The sequence below is a fragment of the Sapajus apella genome, unplaced genomic scaffold (assembly GCF_009761245.1).
Source record: "Sapajus apella isolate SASKATOON/1434 unplaced genomic scaffold, GSC_monkey_1.0 scaffold8, whole genome shotgun sequence".
In the NCBI taxonomy this organism is placed as follows: Eukaryota; Metazoa; Chordata; class Mammalia; order Primates; family Cebidae; genus Sapajus; species Sapajus apella.
Window position 1 is genome coordinate 41,630,555 of NW_022436948.1, and position 23,266 is coordinate 41,653,820.

General features: G+C 35.6%; 1 protein-coding gene across 2 annotated transcripts in view; it reads left to right on the forward strand.

Moving 5' to 3' along the window:
* EPHA3 (EPH receptor A3) overlaps window positions 1–23,266 on the forward strand; it is a 365,310-nt gene that overhangs the window by 336,107 nt on the left and 5,937 nt on the right. For both annotated transcript variants that reach the window (XM_032277200.1, XM_032277201.1), the window contains exons 14-16: window positions 3,588–3,737; window positions 4,509–4,702; window positions 19,787–19,942. In XM_032277200.1, coding sequence (XP_032133091.1) covers window positions 3,588–3,737; window positions 4,509–4,702; window positions 19,787–19,942 — 500 coding nt within the window. The remainder of the gene's footprint in view (window positions 1–3,587; window positions 3,738–4,508; window positions 4,703–19,786; window positions 19,943–23,266) is intronic.

Genomic DNA, 23,266 nt, shown 5'->3' on the forward strand with positions numbered 1-23,266 from the left:
GTGTGTGTGTGTGTGTGTGTGTGTGTGTGTGTGTGTGTGTGTGTGTGTGTAGGCTACAATTACAAAACACATCCAGAAGAGCAGAGTTCAAGATTTAAGTTTTTCTTCTTAAAAATAATTTACTATTCTTTTTTTTCCCCAAACGCATACCCCTCTGTGTAAGTTTTAAACAACATTTTCTTAAGATTTACACAGGTGTAAGCAAATAGACCACATCTAATTGAGAAATATTCTGGAAATAATTTGCTTGAATCTATAACCACATGCTACATTAGAGAACATACTGTACAAGTCCCAGGCAGGTTAAGAGATTCAGGTGAGTGAAGCTCCCCTTGAAGATGTGATCATGCTGCCACAGCAGATACCTCTCAAATAGTGCTATGTCTGTGTCAGAACAGCACAAAAGAGGATTCTCTTTCCAAGCTTAAACAGAAATGTGGCTCTGCTCTTCCTAAAAAAGGTTACCTTTCAGTATAGCATCATTTTAAGAAATGTTATTAATCTCAACGCTTTTCTCTCTGGAATATAGTGAAGACACACTTAAAATGAAACAACTCTGCTATGTTCCTTTTTAACTCTGATTGAATTAAACCAACTAAATATGCTTCTCTATCATGGGTGTCATGAACCTATGGGGTTCTTTTCTTATGACTCTATTTTGATTTCAACTAGAGACCTTGGTAAGGCAACATATATCTGGGCCTAATATTTTCTAATAGGTACAAAGTTTCAGCCTAGAAAGGGCTTTCTTTTCTTTTTTTCTTTTCTTAGTGCCATTTAAGTATATGTTATACTTTCAGTATTACAGAAAGTACACTTTTTAGTAATACTGAAAGTGTACTTTCAGTAATATACTGAATCTGGCCAGCAAGGAAAAGAACTGATACATCAAAGGTTGATCAATAGCAGTATCTGGGTAAATTAAGCAAACTGTATTTGCTCAGACTATGAGTGTTTAGTTGATATTTTCTGAGTCCAAGGAAAAAAAACTAAAGATTTTACTGAAATTTGTCATTTAGTCCTACAAAAATGCTTTATTACTGAAAGTATATGTACTGAACAGCTCACTTTATAACTTCATTATTACTGAAAGTACACTTTTCAGTAATACTTAAAGTATACTTTCAGTAATATACTGAATCTGGCCAGGAAGGAAAAGAACTGGTACACCAAAGGTTGATCAATAGCAGTATCTGGATAAATTAAGTTATTAAGTATTATTTTCAGTTCTTAAAAAGGAGAAGTAGCAAAGACCATTAGGAAAATAACAAGTATCTGTAACAGAGATAAGATATTTAACTGAGATCTTAAGATATTGTATTTGCTTTGTGCTATGAATACAACTTTGTTTGACTTTTGTTAATTCTCTGAGTTTTTAAGAAGGAGGAAGTAGGCCCAGTGATTCCATTTGGCATCCGGGGTAGATTTTGTTCAGTGCTTCATGTGTAAGTCCACTTTTGTCAATATCAAGGGGTAGTATCTGAAATTTTGAATTATGAAAACGTAAAATTGGTCTAGGCATATGTAGTTGAGTGCTTTGGGGAGTTAAGCGCATGTTGCACACTGTAGCTTGTCTCCCTAACTTCCAAGGCTCCTGTGTCTCCGATTTGATTTTTTTACTTCATCAAAATAAACTGTCAACTATTCTTCACCTGGTAGCGTCTTAGGAAGGTTGTGCTCACTGTGTGTTTTTGCATGCTTATTCTTCTTGCTGATGGTATTTTTCCATTTCCTCCGTTCTTCGCAGTTTGATGCATTCTTCTTGATTCTGCAAGCTCCACCTTTTTCAAAGAGCTTCTGGCAGTACTCTCTCTGAACAGCTCGCTTGTGCTAAAACACCAAGGAGAAGCACTCAGTTTTACTGAGTTAGTTCCAATCTTATTACTCTCCTATCCAGGATAAAGTTTCCCCAGTGTATCTGTGATTAAATAAAAATTTGACATTTTAGCTCCCTCTTCCATCATATTTCTTCACACTGGAAACTATTCTTCTAGAACATACAGTTTTCTCTTCTGTGGTTTGATTTATGGTATTTGCTCAGAATATGAGAGTGTTGAGCTGATATTTATTGAGTCCTTACTATGTCCCAAGAAGAAGACTAAAGATTTTACTGAAATTTGTCATTTAGTCCCACAACAATGCTATGAATCAGGACTATTACATTTCCAATAGCAGATGGGGACACTCCAGCTTAGAAATGTGTCTCCTAAGTTGCTAACGCATTTTTGTAAAGCACTATCTAGCCCCCTTGAGCATCACTTAAAATCCAGTGGCATGCTATGAGGTCCAATAGAAATCTCTCACATTTTGATGAACATGGCCTAAGATTTTGATGATGTGAATTCTTTGAAACATCCATCCTTTTTTTCTGATATCAAAAATTGTGCTCATCTTTCAAGTGACTTCACTGAAATTGAGGTCACTCAACTCATAAGTAACCTCCTCAGCCTCTCTAGTGAGGATCTTGGCTCCACGTTCAACATCCACAGTTGCTTTAACTGCTGTCTTACTGCTCAGGATAAGGTCCATGGACCAGCAGAATCAGCATCACATGGAGTTTGTTGGAAGTGCAGACACTGGCTATGCACTCAACCTCCTGAATCAAAATGTTCATGTTACTGGGAGTAAGCTGTTTATAATTTATATGCATTGTGAAGTTTGAAAAGCAATGTAATAGATACTTATTTATTTCGGTATTTAGTTATTTGCAGTAACTAATTATCACGCCTGTTTGCCTGACATTTTCCAAACAAAAGGGCCAGTATGTTACTTATAATTGCTTCACCCAAAATAACTAGCATAATGCTTCTTATATGGTTGACAATTGGTACATCTTTGTTGAATGTATTTATTGGACTAAGAGCAAATTCCATAGATACTATATTATTATATCTCCTATAACTCATAAAAACAATATTATTCTCTAAATTATAAGTTCTGGGAATGTAATTATTATGTCTATCTATTTTATATGGTGCTTGCCTACTATCTGGAAGGCAACTCAGTGATTACTGATGAAGTGAAACACACAGTAAATCAATCAAGATGATGATGATATTCAAGAGAGTTTTTTAAAACATACTTTTATTTTGAGTTTACTTAGGTGACAAACACCTGTAAGTACTTATGTGCCAGGGAGTGGTCTCAGTTCTTTACAAATATTGACTTATTCATATTCTGAGTTTCGATTGCTTGGTCAAGCATAAATCTAGGTTCAATCAATAAAGGTTGATTTGCGATACCTCTCCTAATTCTAATACAGGTCATACCAAATCTACTTCAGGTTGTTTTGCTGTAGATGATTAATTAACATGCCATAGTGGATATAAAATGTCAATATTTAACCAATTTTCTTTTTTTATAATTTCAAAATCCTTCCAAACTATTTGGAAGTAAAATTTACTGTAGATGGTATGCTACTTCTGGTTGGTATTAAAATAGAATAACATCAAAATGTTTAGCAGAAATGCATATTCTATTTCAGAACAGAAATACCATGAGAAACTCTGTCAGGTTTCAGACTATGTTACATATATGATATGTTCTATGCATTGTTCACTTACGTAGACATGGTTTTGTATTCAAAGGGAGGGAAGATCCCAATCAGGTGGACATCACCAGAAGCTATAGCCTACCGCAAGTTCACGTCAGCCAGCGATGTATGGAGTTATGGAATTGTTCTCTGGGAGGTGATGTCTTACGGAGAGAGACCATACTGGGAGATGTCCAACCAGGATGTAAGTATTTGTGGTCTATGAATTATGAGTTCAGATTAAAAGATCAAGCAGTGCAGGGAAGCGGAGCATAGTGAAACCGGGTGGCTCCTAGTTTGTAACACTGAAATAAAGTGTTTAGCAGCAATGAGACTGTTTCCAAGTCTTGCAAGGATATTAATTGAATTGTTCTTACAGATTTACATATTTGCCTCAATCAAGGCTTTAGGAATAAGACAAAAGAAACATTTGTAATGAAAATGTAATGAAGTGACCAATAAGATAACCTCTAGATTCTAATACACATTAAAGTTTGAAAATCACTGCTTTACACCATTGAAAAGTACTAATGAACTAATAGTTACTGAATTTTACAAAAGAAAAAAATTACTATGAGTTGTCAGGGACCATTTGAACCACAGTACAACTAAAACTGTATGCTAATTTGTCCCTATTCATTAATATATGCTTTCTATAGAGAACTATATAACCAAACAACAATTTCTTTACAACACCAAATTTCCTATATCATTTAACATTTCTTTTTATTTTAACCTGAAAAAGATATTTACATACTCTCCTTTTTTAAATTTATGTTCTTTCAATCTTCCTTTATATAATATTTTAGGCATACATAGTTTCTTAATTATTTGATCAGTTGTTATCCTTTTAGGCAACTAAAAATGAGAACTTTTACCACTTACTTTTAAAATAACCGTTTTTGTGAGCCCTGCCCATGGAGAAGTAAAATAAGTGTCACTTCCTAAGTTCCCCAAAACTTTGCTTCTCACACAGGTAATTAAAGCTGTAGATGAGGGCTATCGACTGCCACCCCCGATGGACTGCCCAGCTGCCTTGTATCAGCTGATGCTGGACTGCTGGCAGAAAGACAGGAACAACAGACCCAAGTTTGAGCAGATTGTTAGCATTCTGGACAAGCTTATCCGGAATCCCGGCAGCCTGAAGATCATCACCAGTGCGGCAGCAAGGTGACACTTTGTGTTTGCTCTCTCCAAGATGCTACTCTTTTTTAGCACACTCCCCAAATGTATTCTTTGAAACTTGTATTCCACAGTATTAGAGAGATGTATTTTCCCTTTTTTAATCCTTAGAAGTAACTATCATCCTCCTTAACAGTAATGATTAAATTCTGAGATGTTTTTTGACATCCATCTTGACTCTACATTCAGGCTTGTTTAAGTCTTTGGGAAATAGGAATACCAGTGAGGTGTGGTGGCTCATGACTGTAATCCAAGCAGTTTGTGAGGACGGCGCAGGTGGATCACTTGAGGTCAGGAGTTCGAGACCAGTCTGGCCAACATAGTGAAATGCCATTTCTACTAAAAATACAAAAATTAGCCTGGCGTGATGGCGAACTCCTGTAGTCCTAGCTACTCAGGAGGCTGAGGCAGGAGAATCTTTGAACCTTGGTTGGGGAGGTTGCAGTAAACTGAGATCCTGCCACTGCACTCCAGCCTGGTCAACAGAGCAAGACTCTGTCTCTAAATAAATAAAATAAATAAATATACTGAGCACATACCTTTTTTTCACCCTGCATGACTAAAGAAGTCCTGATTCATCTTTCATTTAAAATAAGAAAAAAAGTATCCAAAATATTGCACTGGCTAGCAAATGCAAATTTTCCTACTTAATTAAACAAATATTTGTTTAACACATATTGCATACCAATTACTTTGCTAGACATCAAGGAAGATAAAACTAAGAGTAAGATAAGGCCAGTGCCCCTGGACACCACCACAAATGTTAATACTCTACAGCTATAATGCAATCCTGGATTGCACAAAATCTATTTAATTTTATGCATATTCCTCTAGGTTAAGAATCACTGAGTTCTCTCAGTGGTTAGAAGAATATAAATTAAAGTACATCTACAAAGTGCAGTGGAAGAAAGAAGGAAGAAAAGATGAATTTTGTCAGGGGCCATATAAGAGGAAATAAATATTAATGCATTGGTGCCTTTCAGAGTAATTAAAGGCAAAGCTATCTTGTTTAATAATTTAGATTCCCATTGTGCACATAAGAGAAAAAGTTCTTTTACATTTTGATAGGCTTTTAATTTTTTTCTTATTTATTACATGAGTTGGTACAAGTTTCATGCTTTTAAAAACATTCCTCTTAACAACTCAAGAGAGAAGCATTTGAGGCCTATTTGGGACTTCTAGCTATGTGCCTACTCAACGGCTTGAACTTGTGAGTTCAGTAATATTTTGATCGGTACAATGGAGTTTCATCAATAATGATGACTTGCGAGTTATTCCCCCGTCTTTGCATAACCAGTGGCTTCTCAATGTCTGTTCTCAATTGTGTTAGTTTTCGATCTCACTAATACTATCCTGCCCTGCTGTTTCCATTGCTACAAAGAAAAGTGGCTAAAGCTGACATTCAATGCATGGGACTTCCCTTGGTTTTTGACTTAAGTTATCCATTTGAAGATTGAGCAGTGTGTGTGTGTGTGTGTGTGTGTGTGTGTGTGTGCGTTGGTGAGTGAATATATGAATATATAAGTACAAGTTTGACTAACCATGCCTTAGTGTCATATTTTTGTAAAAAAATCAATCATGTGTAATACAATATTTTAAGATATCACAAATCAATACCCCTCAAATCCACAGTGAATAAAATAGCACAATTTTAACATATAAACATTTTTTATCCATTCATCTGTCAGTAGATACCTGTGTTGATTCCATAGCTTGGCTATTTTGAATGATGCTGCAATGAACATGGGAATATAGATATCTCTTTGAAATACTGATTTCATTTCCTTTGGCTATATATCTAGCGTGGGATTGCTGGATCACATGTTGGTTCTATTTTTAGTTTTTTGTGGAACCTCCATACTTTTTTCCATATGGCTGCCCCAATTTACATTCCCTTACATTCCAATACCCCCTTTCTCGACATCCTCGCTAACAGTTGTTATCTTTTGCCTTTTTGGTAATAGCCATCCTAACAAGTGTGAGGTGATAGCTCATTGTGGTTCTGATTTTCATTTCTTTAATGATTAGCGATGTTGAGCACCTTTACATAAACCTGTTAGTCATTTGTATGTCTTCCTCAGAAAAAATATCGATGCAGGTTCTTTGCTCATTTTTCAAATAGGGGTATTATTATTTTTGCTATCCGGTTCTATGAGTTCCTTATATATTTTGGATATTACCCACCTACGATATATATTGTTTGTAAGCATTTTCTCTTTTTCTCTGGATTGCCTTCCGTTTTGTTGTTTTCTTTACTTGCAGAACATTTTTAGTTTGATATAATCCCTATTGTTTAATTTGGTGTTTGTTCCTAAGATTTTGGTGTCATATCTACAACGTTGTTGTCAAGATCAGCATCATACAGCTTTCTTCTGTATTTGCTTTTAGAAGTTTAACAGTGTTAGGTCTTCAGTTTATCCATTTTGTGTTGGTTATACTGAGTACACATTATACTGTTTTTATACAATAGTTGAATATGTTAGATTGGAGAATCATAAACAAGGTCTTAATATCATTATCTAAAATTCATAGATCATTTATTGAAGATAACACTTAGGAATCACTAAGATTAAATTGAGTAGTAAGTCCTTAAACAAAACTATCCATAACTTGTTCCATCAGGATAAATCTCTATCCCAAACTTCAGAGACTGTATAGACTCTTAGAAATTCACCTGACAGTTTAACAACTAACAGGTTAATAAACCCGTCCTTCCCTGGGCCATATGGTCCTCATTTTGTACCTTGAAGCCATTTATTTTGATCTTTACAGCATAGATTGTAATCACAGAAAAAAAAAAAAAAACTTTCCCTATCATAAAAACATTCAAAGCATTTTCAAAGCTAACTCATGTAATATAATATAATGTAGGGATATCTCATACGAGTTTCACAGAAACAAGTAGCCTTACTATCAGATCGTAATATGTGAGGATATGTCCTAGCATCAGAATTGTAATATACTTTCATAATTCACTTTTCCATTTTTATTGAAATACAAAAAATACTTTTTCCTTATATATTTTCTTGAATACATGAACAAGTTTGATGTATTTTGTCATAAACTATAAATTTAGAATATTTTCTATGAAAAGACAACCATCTTAACCAAATATGAACATCTTGGCAATTATATTCATATTTTTACTCATTACCATTAAAATGCACAATGGGTTCAATTTGCTATTATAAATTTATTATTAACAACCTCACATTACCATGCAAATATGCCTCTTTAGAAAATTTGCTTTCTTAGCTTTGACAATGATTATTTTATCCTTTTCATAACTGATTAAAATCACCCCCTTCTTTAAATTTTGGTGATGTCCTTGCCAAAAGCTTTATTGAGAAACTAAGCCATTAGAGGGGAACTTCCCACAGCAAAATTGAAATGCAGTGGCACCTGCACCTACTCACATTCTCCTTCTGTCCTCTAATTATAAAAGAAAGTGTCCCTCTATTAGTCGGAAGCAAATCCTCTCTCCCTCTCTCTGTTTCCCTCTCTCTCTTCTGCATATCTCGGCTTTTTCTTTCTGTAAGATAATTGCCACAAGCATATGTTCTGTTATGTTCTTTCTCACTATCTTATTCTTATCACCAGGGGACCCTATTATACATACAACTATCCAGGTCTATCCCAAGAATCTCCAGGAAAGGGGAATGGAGTATGATGTTTTATAAAAACTCCAGGTGATGTTTTTCTCCCCTAGAAAATTTAGGAGATATTGCTTGTCAAAATTCTCCCTGTTGGTCCCACATCTCTGCCAACTACTTCCCTACTTCCCTAACACTGTTTACATCCAAACTTCTCAAATAATAAACTCGCAGACATAAAGTCAATATTCTGAAAATTTATCAATTTTCTCCCCCTAGCCTGATCCTTCCACTGCCTAATGAATTGAATACACTAGCAGCTACTCATTCACCTAACCAGAAATTGGAACAACTCTTGGCACCTCTTTCTTGCCCTCCACACTGTGATTATCTGGATCAATGAGACCTGCCTCCACCCTCTTTTGCTGAAAACACTGTCCTCATGGCTGCTTCGCCCCCTGACCTGGGCCACTGCCATAGCCTCCTAACTTGTCCCCTGTTTGATTGCTGTCAAACTCCAAACGTCTTTTTGCATAGCCTCCAGAATCTTATCAAAATATATATGGTATAGTTTCAGTCACCTGTTTATAATGAATGTTGAATTCATGCAACACTTAGAAAAAAATCTAGTCTCCATTTGAATGTTTAAAAAGCCCTACTGACCAGGTGGACTGGCTCAAACTTGCAATACCAGCTGCTCAAGAGGCTGAGGCTGCAGGATAACTTGTGGCCAGGAGTTGGAGACCAGTCTGGGTGCTATAGCAAGATCCCCATCTCTACAAAATTTTTTTTAAAAAATGGGCCGGACGTGGGGGTATTTGCCAGTGGTCCTAGCTACTCAGGAGGCTGTAGCAGAAGGATTGCCTGAGTCCAGGAGTTTGAGGTTACAATAAGCAATGGTAAATACACTCCACTCAGCCTGGGTAACCGAGCAAGACTCTGTCTCTTGAAAAAAAAATTAATTAATTAAAAAGGAAATTTTTTAAAGTCTTGCTTATCTAATGTTCTTTATTTATTCAAATAAATCTTATTCAACAACTATTTGTATATAACACAATGAGATGACTATAGCCAATAATACCTTGTGTATTTTAAAATAAATAGTTTTTCAAGCACTATTTATTATATACTAATATATATACATATTATATATAATATTATTATGTGCCAGTCTTCCATGTGCAAGGCACTGGATAGACTCTGAAGAAAATTGAAGAGGACAAATATGGTCCCTGCCCCCCTGAAGCTCACATTATAGAAAATGCAAGATAAACGACAGATAAGTACAGACCAGAGGAAGGAAATAAGTCGATGGCCGTGGTGGGCAATAAAGAAGTAGCTGGGAAAGGGTCCTCTGAGGAGTTGAAGTTTGAGACCTGCAGGAAGGGAATGAACCAGTTGTGTACGCTCCCCCTCACCAAAAAGAATATTCTTGGCACAGGGTTAAAAAACTGCAAAAGTCTTGAGATGAGAAAGGGTTTAGAATGTTCTAGGGAGTGGCAGAGAATAATATGACTGAGGGGAGAGTCTGTCTTGAACCTAAGGAGATAAACAGAAGCCAGAGTACTTGAGACTACACAGGCCATGCTGAGGACTTTGAAATACTTTTCAGATGCATGAGGAATTTATTAAGCATTTGAACCAGAGAGGTGGATGATTTGATTTACATGACTGCTTCGTAGAGGGAGGAGCAAATGTATGAGGAGGTGGAGGTCGCTTCAACCCTTCGACCTGTGCCACCTTCACCCACACGATGCTCTAGCCTCAGTGGCCACTTCTGGTTGCTTCAAAAAGCAAAAGCATTTCAGAAGATTGTAGCACATGCTATTTGCTTGTCTCAGATTCTCCTTTGCACCTTTCTTCCTTTAGGAAGCAATTTATGCATCACGTACGTGTTGAGTCATTCTGTGGCGGCACCGGTGAAATAAAGTTTAACATCGTTATTTTTTTACAGAGCACCATATTCTTGTTCTTCATCACTATTTTAATTCTGATTCTGTGTTTGTGTGTGTGTATTCTTTATAAGTATCCATTTTCTAAATAAACTCTGAGCACTGTGAGAACAGACACTATACTTCTTGTATTACCAGTGCAGATTGATAATGGGTGCTCAATAAATATCTGGTAAATATATAATACATATTCACAGACATCATTAGTAAATTTCCATTTCAAAAGAAAAAATTCCAATGTTTTTCTCTTCTCTGAACAGATATTTTTTATAGGCATTGGTCATATGGAAAAAGACTAAAACTGTTTCGTAAGCAAAACTCTGCATATGTACCTTTCTGTCAACTCACCTCCAGAAACACACTCCTACAAATGTAATGGGAGACTTCAAAACTGAATTCCTGGCTGGTACAAAGCATTCAATGTTCTAAATGATGTAGTTATTAATACCAGTGAATAGAATTGTGTTCATACACATATCCCGTAGTGTTCTTTAAGAAACACTACATCATTTTTATAGGAATGCTATTTTTTTCAGTCTTTCTGGATTTAGTGAGCTTTATGGTAAAATTTTAATTTTTTTCTTGGTGGCTAAGTACCTTTTGAAACTAGTTGTTTGAATAAGTAACCTTGTTGCATATACTGCAATGGAATAATGCATCATTTCAGTTTTCAACCTTCATTAGAGTTGATGTTTCATAGTGGTACCATTCTCAAAGAATCTTCCACTGAGAGTGTCTCTGTGAATATCATCACTGGAAGTGGGGAAGGTGGAAAAGCTGATGGTCAGAATGGACCAGATCAAACAATTACTTAGATGCTGCTGGGATGATGAGAAGGGAAGGAAAGTTATACTAAACTTTGTGTTATGCTTGTTTCCTAGTAAGTGATTAATTTTTCTAAAAGTAGAGTCCCAGCCACTCGGAAGGCTGAGGCAGGAGAATGGTTTGAACCCAGGAGGTGGAGGTTACCATGAGCCAAGATCGCACCATTGCTCTCCAGCCTGGTGACAGAGCAAGACTCTGTCTCAAAAAAACAAAAAAAAAGAACAAAGGTGGAGTAAATTAGAGTAGATGTGAGGCTTTTAAATTTTGATTGTACATCAGTATAAGGCTACGGATTTTTATTCAATAATAACCTTGTGTGAGACATTATGTTAGGTCCTATGATGATTATATAGGTGACAGATGTCATTAGTACATTTCCACCCTCAACAGCTTACATTTAAATGTAAAAAAAGAAGAATATTCAGAAATACTACAATACCCATCAGAACATGTAATTATTAGACCAAAAACAGAAGGTGTTCAGGAATTCTGAAGGGAGGTGGGTTTACTTTCATATTTGGAGTTCTGTGGCATTTGTATGTAAAAGGGGACTTTTGGATGTTGGATGAAATTTCTACAGGCAGGTAACAGGACAACAGTCGAAGGGAACACTACAGAAGAGGCAAGACACAAAATAGGTAGGATAGTTCCAAATCACGTTGCATAATACAGTTTTACTAGACTGTAAGATTTAAAAAAGGAAATGATGGGGAAAAGCCTGATAGATCAGGGATTCCCAGTACCCGAGCCGCGGACTGATACCAGGCCACGACCTGTCAGGAAGCAGGCCACAAAGCAGACAGCGGACGGTGAGCACACGAGCTCTACCTCTTGTCAGATCGGCAGTGCCATTAGATTCTCACAGAAGGGCAAAGCCTGGTGTGCACTGCACACACGAGGAATCTAGTTGTGCACTACTTATGAGGATCTAATGCCTGATGATCTGAGGTGGAATGGTTTCATACTGCCAACATATCTCACCACACCCCAATTTGTGGAAAAACTGCCTTCCACAAAACTGGTCCCTGGTGCCAAACAGGTTGGGGACCACTGTGATAGATGATTCATCAGGTAATGGAAGATTACGTGTCATTTCTAGACTTTTATCCATAAAGAAAGGGAGCCATTGAAATTACTTAAGTGATATGTTGCCCTGTGCATATGGAACAGTTCTTTGAAGGGATTCATAACAGAGAATTAGGATTTCAATAGTCTAAGAAAAGGATCTGCTAGGGTAGAGCAGAGAAAATAGTGTGTTAATTCAAAATGTTTTATTAAAGTGGGTTCTATAGGACGTAGTAACAGAGATGTGTGGAGTGACAGAGAAAGTATTAGAGAATACTCCCAGGTTTTGAATGTGGAGGCTTTGAGATGAGCCTTTTTACTGACATTAGTATGAAAGACAGAAGGAAGAACAGGTCTGCCAGGCAGATAGGCATTCTCGGAAACAGTCAAGAAACTAAATGTTTCAATGCCTCCTGCTTCCATTGTGTGTAATCAAGTGTGGTAGCAGCCAACCCAGATTTGCAAGGGGACCATGGAGCCAATCAGAGATGGAAGTGGCAGTTTGGGGAGTGAAACAAGTATGAAATATTTATTAATATCTCAGAATGTTAACTCACTCACGGACTTCCATCAAGAGAGAAAGAAAATTCCCTCTATTTTGAGTTTTGGAGGGCAGAACCAGTTATGGCACAGAAGAATGTGAAATGGTAGGTAGAAACAAGGAAAACCAGGGTCATAGGATGAGGTTTAGATTATTTCAGAAAACCGCAGTGCAAGGAATTTCCAAAAAGTGGATATAAACACTGTTATCAAAAGCTGAAAAAGGGAAAGAAAAAAAAACTGAGGTAAAAGACTTCCAGTTAAAAAATGGAAGGATTTATAATCCTTTGGTGTATAATCAGTAATGGGATTGCTGGGTCAAATGGTATTTCTGGTTCTAGATCCTTGAGGAATTGCCACACTGTCCTCCACAATGGTTGAACCAATTTACACCCCTATTAACAGTAGAAAAGCATTTCTATTTCTCTGCATCCTTGCCAGCATCTGTTGTTTCCAGACTTTTTAATGATTGCCATTCTAACTGCCTTGCACACGTACCTTTATTGCCACACTATTCACAATAGGAAAAACTTGGAACCAATCCAGATGCCCATCGGTGATAGACCGAATAAAGAAAATGTGGCACATATACACCATGAAATACTATGCAGCCATAAAAAAGAATGAGTTCCTGTCCTTTACAGGGACATGAATGAAGCTGGAAACCATCATCCTCAGCAAACTAACAGAGGAGCAGAAAACCAAACACTGCATGTTCTCACTCATAAGTGGGAGTTGAACAATAACACACGAACACAGGAACATCACACACTGCAGCTTGTCAGGGGGTGGGGGGCTAGGGGAAGGAGAGCATTAGGACAAATACCTAATGTATGTGAAGCTTAAAACCTACATGACGGGTTGATAAGTGCAGCAAACTACCACCGCACACATATACCTATGTAACAAACCAATTTTGAAATAATATATATGATATTGTGAGACACCTAATTATAAAATTGGATAATGAAAAGGAAGAAAAATGAGGATGTATTTATTTGTATTCAAGTAGTAAGCTACCCTTTTTATTTTTGAAGATCCAAGATGTTTATTATTGACAATATTAATTTTGAAGAGAGATGTGTGTGTGTGTGTGTGTGTGTGTGCGCGCGCGCGCGCACACGCACATGTGTGTATAAAATGAAATAGAGAAATAACTTCTCAGGTTATTGAATTCTTCTATACTATTGTAAATTGAAAAAATTTAAACTTTTGGCACAAAAAATAATTCATACTTTCAAAATATTTGGAAGGAAGTTTTAAAGGGAAGGCAATAAAACTCATGACACAAAGACTTAGACAATATATTTAATAATATTTAGAACAAGGTTCTGCAGACTCAATTATATTTGACAAATTTAATTGAGATGTTTTAAAATATATTGTTTCATTGCATTTATCACTAACATTGCAGGGATTTATTGTCATTAACTTGCAGCCTAGAGAGGAACAAAAACAAACAATAATCGTATTTTTCCCAGCTAATGACAATGAGCAACTATTAGTAAGAATCTTCCTATCTCTAGGAGTACGTAATAGAATTCTTTTGGAGAATAACTGCTGTTTTGACAAATGCCATATTCTGCAGGATAAATCTAACAACCAAAAACCAATCTGCCTTTGTTTCTCAAAATGGCTTTGACCTCAAATTCTGAAACTGACAGGGTGACTTTATTCACTGAACAAATATGATACAGAACCTTTTAGAGGGAAGCAAATATGCCCAATACCCAGGTGATCTCTCTTTCTCTCTCTCTTTCTCTCTCTCTCTCTCTCTCTCTCCTTTCTAATCTTAATCAAAGCTTAATCAAAGCAGCTAATTTTACCACAAGGAGGAATTAAACCAGATGCACTGGCTATGACTTCAAAGATTTTTGTCCTTAAGGCCTAGAGATAATTAAAATAAACACAATGACTTTATTTTTCCTTAATGTGTCATTTATATACTAGGTTCCTGTTGGGAACTGTGTATATTCAACATTATTTTTAGTTTCTGATGACAAATTAAATTCATTTTATTATATCTGGATTTTTAATTTTAAAAATAAAGAAGATCAATGTCATTAGCAATCAATATTAAATTGACAAATAAGGGATTTTCCCCCTAAAATACAATGGGAAACATTGAAATTTTTAAAAAGTTATAAAAGGCAATAAAAAATTACTATTCTCAAACAATAATAAAATCAGTTATAATTATTAGTATTATGGCTTTAAAAAGTTACTCTTTAGATTTAACGTATTTTCTGAAACTATTCACAACAAATTAAAAAAATTACAATATTACAGTATGCATCTTCTATATTATTACCTCCTTCTAGACATAATAAGCATATATTTATTCATTCAAGAAATGTGTATTAGTCATTATTTTTGATATTTGAGGAGTAAATCTCTTTGTAAATCAGAAGGAGTCTATTAAGTCAGAAATGGATAACTAGTGATTCAGAATTCTAAGGTAGTATTGAAATAAGATTATTATCAGAAGTTATTTTTGGGATTGGTAGTTGTTAATTGAGATTTTTCCCCAGTATCTGGTGCTAATTTTTATGCACCTATTTACAGCTAAAATAGGAGTCAGTGGGAAGAAAATATGTGTGTAACTATTTAATGCAACAATCTGAAAGCCCATGAAAGAATAATTCACAAATCTTAGTAGAAAGAGGGAGAAAGAAAGGGAAGAAAATTATTTTTCACTTCCCCTGAGCAAACATGTAATTTCCATGATTTCTTTTTAATGACTGCGGTCTGCGGCCAGTAGGTACTGATTTATGAAAAGCTGTAAAAGATCAGGTGGAACTCTGTAGGACATCGTTTACAGCTGCGTGGATTGAAACCTATCTAATTTGTCTAGTAAAAGTGTGAGCTCACAGTGCACATCACCCAGCCTATAAATTTCTCCTTCAGACCCGATGTCTGGGGCTGGGGCTGAATAAACGCCAATGCCTGCAGCTGCTCAAAGACCCAGATTCCCTTGGTGCGCATGAAGAGACATCACAGGCTCTTCACAGTGAGAGACAAATTCCTATCCATTGATAAACTCTCCAGATGTCCTCTCTGAGGAGGAAAAGAACCAATTTTTATTTGAAATCCCCAGAGAAATCCTGGAAGTGGAAAAATGATACTTTGCAGGGCTGGTTATTCTGAGGTCACTGGCATTAAAATTAGGTCTTTTTTTTTTTTTTTTTTTTTTTGTCTTGGTTGTGCTTTGATCCAAGTCATAAACCGACAAACTCAGTTGGGATCACTAATCCCTAATCCACACGTCCTGATCTATTTCAAATTGTTTATACTAATTTTCTTTAAACTCTTGTTGAGTCTGACTAAAGTGTTGAGAGTAAAAGTACAAACTGTTTTGAACTGAGAAGAAAGAATTCTGCGTTTTTCTATTAGGCACACTTCATAAATATTCTGAATAAATGTCCTGGGGTTTGATTCTTCCTACCCACAAACCCATAAATAAAAAAGTATTACTATTCATGGGACTAAAACTTGACATAAGGTTCTGTGCTACAGCTACCGTAGACAGAGAAGCTATGGTGTGTGTGTGTGTGCATGCCTGCAGATAGTTTAATATCTTGTCTCGTTTCTAGGTCTCACTTCACTTTTCTTACAAAATCTTCTCACACCTGATGTAATGCTATTCTTACCAATTTTTTAGTGGTTCAATGACTTATCCAATGAGTCTAATGTAATATCTAATGCTTGCTAGTGAAAATGTCTATTTCATTCATGATAGCCACACTGAAACAACCCATGAATATTGTGTACATTTTGACACCTGGATTGTATATCTGTAACTCCTGGTTCTTAGGAAAAGAATAAAAATACAAAATTTTCAATTATAAAAATAAGCTGTTTTTCTTTCTCAGATGAGTAATTTAAACAAATCATAGAAAGTTGTTTGCAAATATGTTTCAGAAGAAAATAATTTATGGAATGTTATGTTTTTATTTTAGAGTTTTCTGGATATTGCTAAAGGAAAAAATTCATATTTATATAATGATGCCTAATCTTTATTTCTTTTTTTAGATAATTTCTGAGAGTTAATAAAACTAAACCATATCACAGAAATAGAAATTACAAGCTCCATAATTAAAATTTTCAATTTATAATTTGAACTTGTGAAGCAGAAAGAATTGAAATTGAGTCTGATGGAGAGAAGGTTGAAGAGCTCTTCACTTTCAACTGCCCTCCAGCACACAAACGGCCACCACAGGAGGGAACTATTCATCTATATTTTCCACAGAGTAGGAAAATAGAGGCAGAACCAATGTTGCAATTTTTTTTCTTAAAGTCAGGGTTAAAATGGCACTAAAATGTGACTTTTTATCAAATATATTTAATGCATCCCTGTAAAAATGCAGATAAATTGTCAATTTACAGACTTCTCATATGTTCCAAGCAATAGCATGTCCATGTAGGCCATGATGCAGAATTGTCTGGGCTCATGAATCAACTTTACAGTTAAGTAGGTCTTTTGTAAGTAGAAGACTATCACCAGAAGTAGTAGAAACCTCTCAATTAAAAGACCTATTTAAGTGTGGGTGGAGTTGGCGCAGATTTGCTTCAGAGATTTTCTCATTTAGAACATGAACTTATACCACATATCCTAGATGGTAATCAATGATTTCTATTTATATGTAAAACATTATACAATTTTATTTCATGTATATTGTTCGTTTTGCTATTTTGTGTTATTTCTAAAGATATTGAAATTAGCCCCTTAGAGACCTAAATTTATTTCTAAAATAGGAGAAATGCATGTTGATATATTAATGTTATTTGTTTTGGTGTCTTCTCACCACGAGTTCTAAACTTTGAATTTAAGCACTTAAAATGATGGACTTCATTTAGACAAATCTTTCATTTCAAGTATGTAAGAAAAATATGAAGTTCTAGTTTAATACTCCTAATTCTGGAGGTTTTTAAATGAAAGATTCTGAATAACTAAAATGGCAAAAAAATTAAAATGTACTTTATTAATTATAAAATAAAGATTAAATCATGATATATACAGTTTTAATATTAATACCATATTTTATTGCAATAATGAACAAAATCACAGACAGCAGAATGGCACATCTGTTTGTAAACATCTGCTGTGGAATCATTGTGAACTTGTAAAAGTTACTGACTATTCTAAAGAAGCCCGTAATAATGGCTACATTCCAGGGTTGTTATACTATTATGTACATAATATTAGATATGACTAAATTTCCAGTTACTTAAAATGACAGTTAACAAGATCATTGCATTTCCAGCATTATATATAAACGGATGTTTACTCTGCTACTTTCTTTTTGAAGTTTTCAGAAGTTTAGCCATTTCACCAAAGGCGTTACCTTATGTAAACTAATAAACAGCTAACAGATAGTGTTTATTATGTGCCAGCACTGTTCTAAGTGCTGCCTACACATGCTCATCGATTCTTCAGTCGGTATCCTCATCATTATCCCCCTTTAAAAGAAAATGAAACAGACAGGAAACTCACCAAGGTCACGCAAATGGTATGTGGTGTACCCGGGATCCCACCCAGGCCTTATGGTTCCAGTATTTGTGCACTAAACTTCAGGGCACAGAAAAATTGAATAGGCCACATGATGAAATCATAAATAGTGTCAGAGAAAATGGGGAAATGTAATATGAACAAAGTTTCACCTAAATAGCACAGTGTAGCTGCCAAGAATGTGGACTGCGGCGTAGAAAAATGTGGGTCTAAATGCCAGCTCCGCCTCTTTTGCCTGAGGGAACTCAGATTGATAACTTAATGTGATTTAGTTTCAGCTTCCTTATCTATCTTAGGGAATAGCGTCAGTGCCTAACAGGTGCTATACAGACTGAGGCCCGTCATGTCTGTATAATATTCTCAGCATCATGCCTGTCACACTGAGTGTGCCTGAATATCCAGTATAACATGTAAACAATATAAACAAAACAAGAGCCTTCGTAACTTATTTCTGTTATTGTTATTATTCACCCAAAACTAAAGGCTTTTATATCTCCCTTGTGCCCAAGCTCGCTTCCTTAAGAGAAAAGAAGAGAGAAGTCAATGAACTGTTCACCTAGTGACTGGCTCCAGTCAAAGAACAATTTAAGTCAAAGAACAATTAGAGGTACTGGAGAGCTGATAAAAACATGCCAAAGACAGTTCAACAGGCTGCTGCTTCTGACTCTTCAGGGATGCAAACATTGTCTCTTTCATTTCCTCATGTCTCTTCTGTTCCATTGATTCACCAGGTCTTGCAGGTGGTCATAGATAGATGGTTAAACCCGTATTTATATAAAACAAACCTAGAAGGAAGTGTTTTTCTTAATGCTGATTTTATTGTGCAATATAAATCACAATTACAGTCCTTCTCTGAGTGTGTGTCTGTGTATATATAAAATATTATATACATATCATGTGTATATATCTAACACATTATATGTCATATATGTATCATGAATGTGTTGCATATATATATATATATATATATATATGTAGTGAACTTCATTTGGTCTCAAATATGCAAGGATGTTTTTTATCAGTCATCTACTTTTTTCTACTATTTTTATTTTTAATGACATGTACAACATTATTTAACTATGTGTTGAGTTGATATCCTGCTGTAAGTACAACCTAGACTGTTCAAACCATTCTTTAGACAACAGCCTGTACAATGTCTAACAAACAACCAGTGGGAAATACTTAAAATATTGAAACTGAATCCATCATCAAAGCAGGCAGCAAATAATTCAGGGTGTCCTGCCTATTGTAACTGTATCCGAAATTACTATGATTTTGACTAATGATTAAACAAATTAAATGTTAATAAGTATGTATGGATGTATTTATGTATTTCACTGGCAGCGTTTCAGTGATTTAAAAAGCACTTGTGGATGGAGAGGGGAGAGCTTAGACAAGTTGATTACACAGTGTTCCTCCAAGCTGCCAGCTTGAACAGATGAATCTTTCATGGCAAATAAATTCCACAAATGAACAGGAACACCATATGAAGTCTGGGAGTTCCTGCTGATGCTAGTGTCAAATTTTGACACACAGTAACTCTGTGGACTGCTGATCTGTCTCCCTTTGGTGTTTTCTTTTCTTGCAGGCCATCAAACCTTCTTCTGGACCAAAGCAATGCCGATATTACTACCTTCCGCACAACAGGTGACTGGCTTAATGGCGTCCGGACAGCACGCTGCAAGGAAATCTTCACAGGCGTAGAGTACAGTTCTTGTGACACAATAGCCAAGATTTCCACAGAGTAAGAAAAAAAATCGTTAAGAAGATTGAATGATTCTTTTGAACTTTCTGCTCAATATTCATGTCTTAGCTTGACACGTTATAAATATTAGGGGTCAATCTGCGGTACTGACTATTTGCTGGAGCTGCTAATTGGGGTCCTGGGTCTCCTTGTGGCTCACAGCTTCTGGATTGATACATATTGATATGTCTTCCTCCCTCAAGCTAGGGCTCGGGATAGGTGTCTTTACATAGACCAGATATGACCTTCAGATCAACCGACAGAGTCACACCCATACCCACACTGCAAACTCAAGTCCCTAATTTAAAACATAAGCGTACATAGATTGATGATTAGTGTATTTCTGCATTTTGTGATTTTTCCATTATTTTTACTAAAGCTTAATATCTGTGAATAAGGAAAATTGAGAACCAAGTGGATAATCCGGTGTACAAGGAAACATATTAAAGTCTAAAAGTAGCTTTCATAGCTGCTGAATAAACATAACATCATCTGGTCATTATTGTCTACTTGGTAAAGGATATCATGTTAGAAAATGAAGTTATGTTTAGATTTAAGAGAGGACTTTTGGGTTTTCCTCAAGGCTTATGGCCAGATAAGAAAGAAAAAATATGCATCATAATATTAATTGATAGTTTTATGTGTTAAAAGCCAATGATAATCAAGTATAATATACTGTATTTTGTGGACAGTAATGTTTTTCTAACAGGAATCTTTTGATACGAGAAACACATGGACTCAAGGAAAGGGGGTATGTAAAGAATCAAGTAAATCTGGTGAATGGTCAAAAAATTTAGTCCTTATTCACAAAGTAGGGTATTTTGAGAATTGATAAATTAAGAATTAGAAGTCACATTCTTCACCACTCTGGATTGAGAATCAATTTATATCACTTCCTAATGTGACTACATCATTTTTTTTTTTTTCTGCACAGTGACATTTTCTGGATTCCCATGCACGATACTGGCTTTCTCAAATCTTGGTCATGTAGCCTCATAGTGCCATTCAACTGACCAGGGTCCAACTCTTAATTCTAAGTTCCCAGTACAGAAAGTATGACTGGCTCAGTCCCGCTTGTACATGGGCACCTCCAAAGTCGTATGTTTGCTGGTATCTAGTCATTTATCTTCAAAGGAAGTAGAATGAGGTAGTATGGACGTGGCTCTAGGGGCCCTTTCCTGAAGATAAGATGGAGAACTGTCCCAAGGAAAGAGGTGTATACTGGATAGATGCACCAAAAGTTGTCCAGAATGTTGTAGCTTGCATGGTCTATTGGGAAACTGTTCATCTTTGTTCAGTCTTCCTTTGATCTTTGTTAAATTGAGTAAACCCTTTAATCCCCTAAGTTTAAGTATTATCATCTCCCACTAATATTTAAATATTTAAATATTTTTGAATATATAAAGGCTTTCATTGCCACCCTTTCAAGCATTCAACGTCACTATGAAAATTACAGATTAGATGACAAAAAAGGAATGTGCCATGTAATTAATAGAGATACAATGTCCAACAATCATATAAATAAGTTTATAATTTATGGTGTAACATTACAATCAGAAAGACATAAAGCCACAGAAGGACTTACAGGATGAGTTTATTATTATTGAAGGAGAAGACTTGCTCTAAAAAAATAAACTTACTCCAGTCAATTTAATGTGCATCGGTGTTCCCGTTCTAAGTGGAATGTGGTGTTTATTGAATAGACTTCTGACCCAATTGACAGTACACTTTGGATTTCTATGGTACTTATTTTCATCAGATACAGTCTCAATATATAGTCGTGTATTTACATATTTTGATATATTCTTATTTTAGTAATATAAACAGGGTTATGATATACAAAACATCTGCTGGAGAGCACAGAAGCATATCAAAAAGCAAACACAAAGCCGAACATTTCCATACCGTTGCCAGATTTTCAAAGGCAAAGTTATGCAAATGTTTATTCTCAATAAAATATCGACACTCACAACTTTTAGATATTGAAAGACTATATTGAAATATATGAGGGAGAACACTGTTAAGATTAACTGACAGTTTGCAATTTAAATGTAGTCAGCCATTAGAAGCTATAAATGTAATAAGAAAGCGATTTGCTTTAAAAAAGTGAAATGACAGCATTTGTCATACTTCCAAGTTAACGACATTACTTGTGTCAACAATACCGTGGTGGACATCAAACTTCGCAGGTTGGAATATTTTTACTTAATTGTTGTTATTATCTGAACTATCTGTGAATATGCATTCAAGATGAAAGCTGACTTTTCCTGAAAAATAGCTTTTTCAGGTTGTCCTTCACATTGAGTCAGGTGGCCTTGGATATATACATGCTGCAGTCACCACACTATTCCTTCTTCTGTCCTCTCCCTTCAATTTAGGGTTAATATAGGATTAACATCTCTTGCCCTAGCGCTCTGTGAAAGGAGCTGCATTTTTCCTTGAGTCTTCATAGTGTCATGCATCTCATGTTCTTAGTTTATATTACAAAACGAGAACCTATTAAAAATCTTTAACATGCTAATTATTTGGACAAATATGATAAGGCAACATTTTCACCATAAATGCTATAAATATTTAGCTAGATATTTTATCTTTCTTTTGGGGTCTTGGGCTTATTGTTTGAATTTGATTTCTTTCAGTCTCTATTTTCTTGTGCCATCCAGGCTCAATTCAGAAATGACTCGCTTGACCAAATAACTGTAGAGCTTCTCCTAGAATAGTTACAGATACATAGGATGAATCTCTTTTTTTTTTTTTTCCTTTCTATTCAGGCTACCAAAGTACATGAAAAGAACAATAAAATTTCTCAAATACATATTAATTTATTTTCATTAGAGGTTTCATTGATATGCAAGCTAACTCAAGTTATCTAATTTTCAAATGAAGCCCAGAACATGTGAGGTTTTATTTAATAAATACGTATTTCAAAATATTACTTCATAGCCTAAGATGGATTTAGCAAGGTTAAAATCGGAAAGGAAGAGAGAAAGAGAAAGGGCAGAGTTACTGTAACTCTGAAACTAGAGACAGAATTAAGTGTGTGGAATGAATATTAAGCAGATTAATTGCTACATGTCATTATCCTGCACCCTTGGATGCCATTTTCCCAGTGTCGTCGCCTATCCCCCTGCCTTTGAAGTACCAGATAACATATTAACCTCTGGTCTCAGTCTGGAGCTGCTCTTTAGCCTTAAACTTTTCCACTGCTCTTCTGAATAGGACAGTCAAAATGAAATGAGCACACACAGAGAGTTTTGAGACAGCAGCAACTGGGTGTTCCCAATTATTTTGGACATGGCAGGGTAGTGGACAAAAGACATTTTG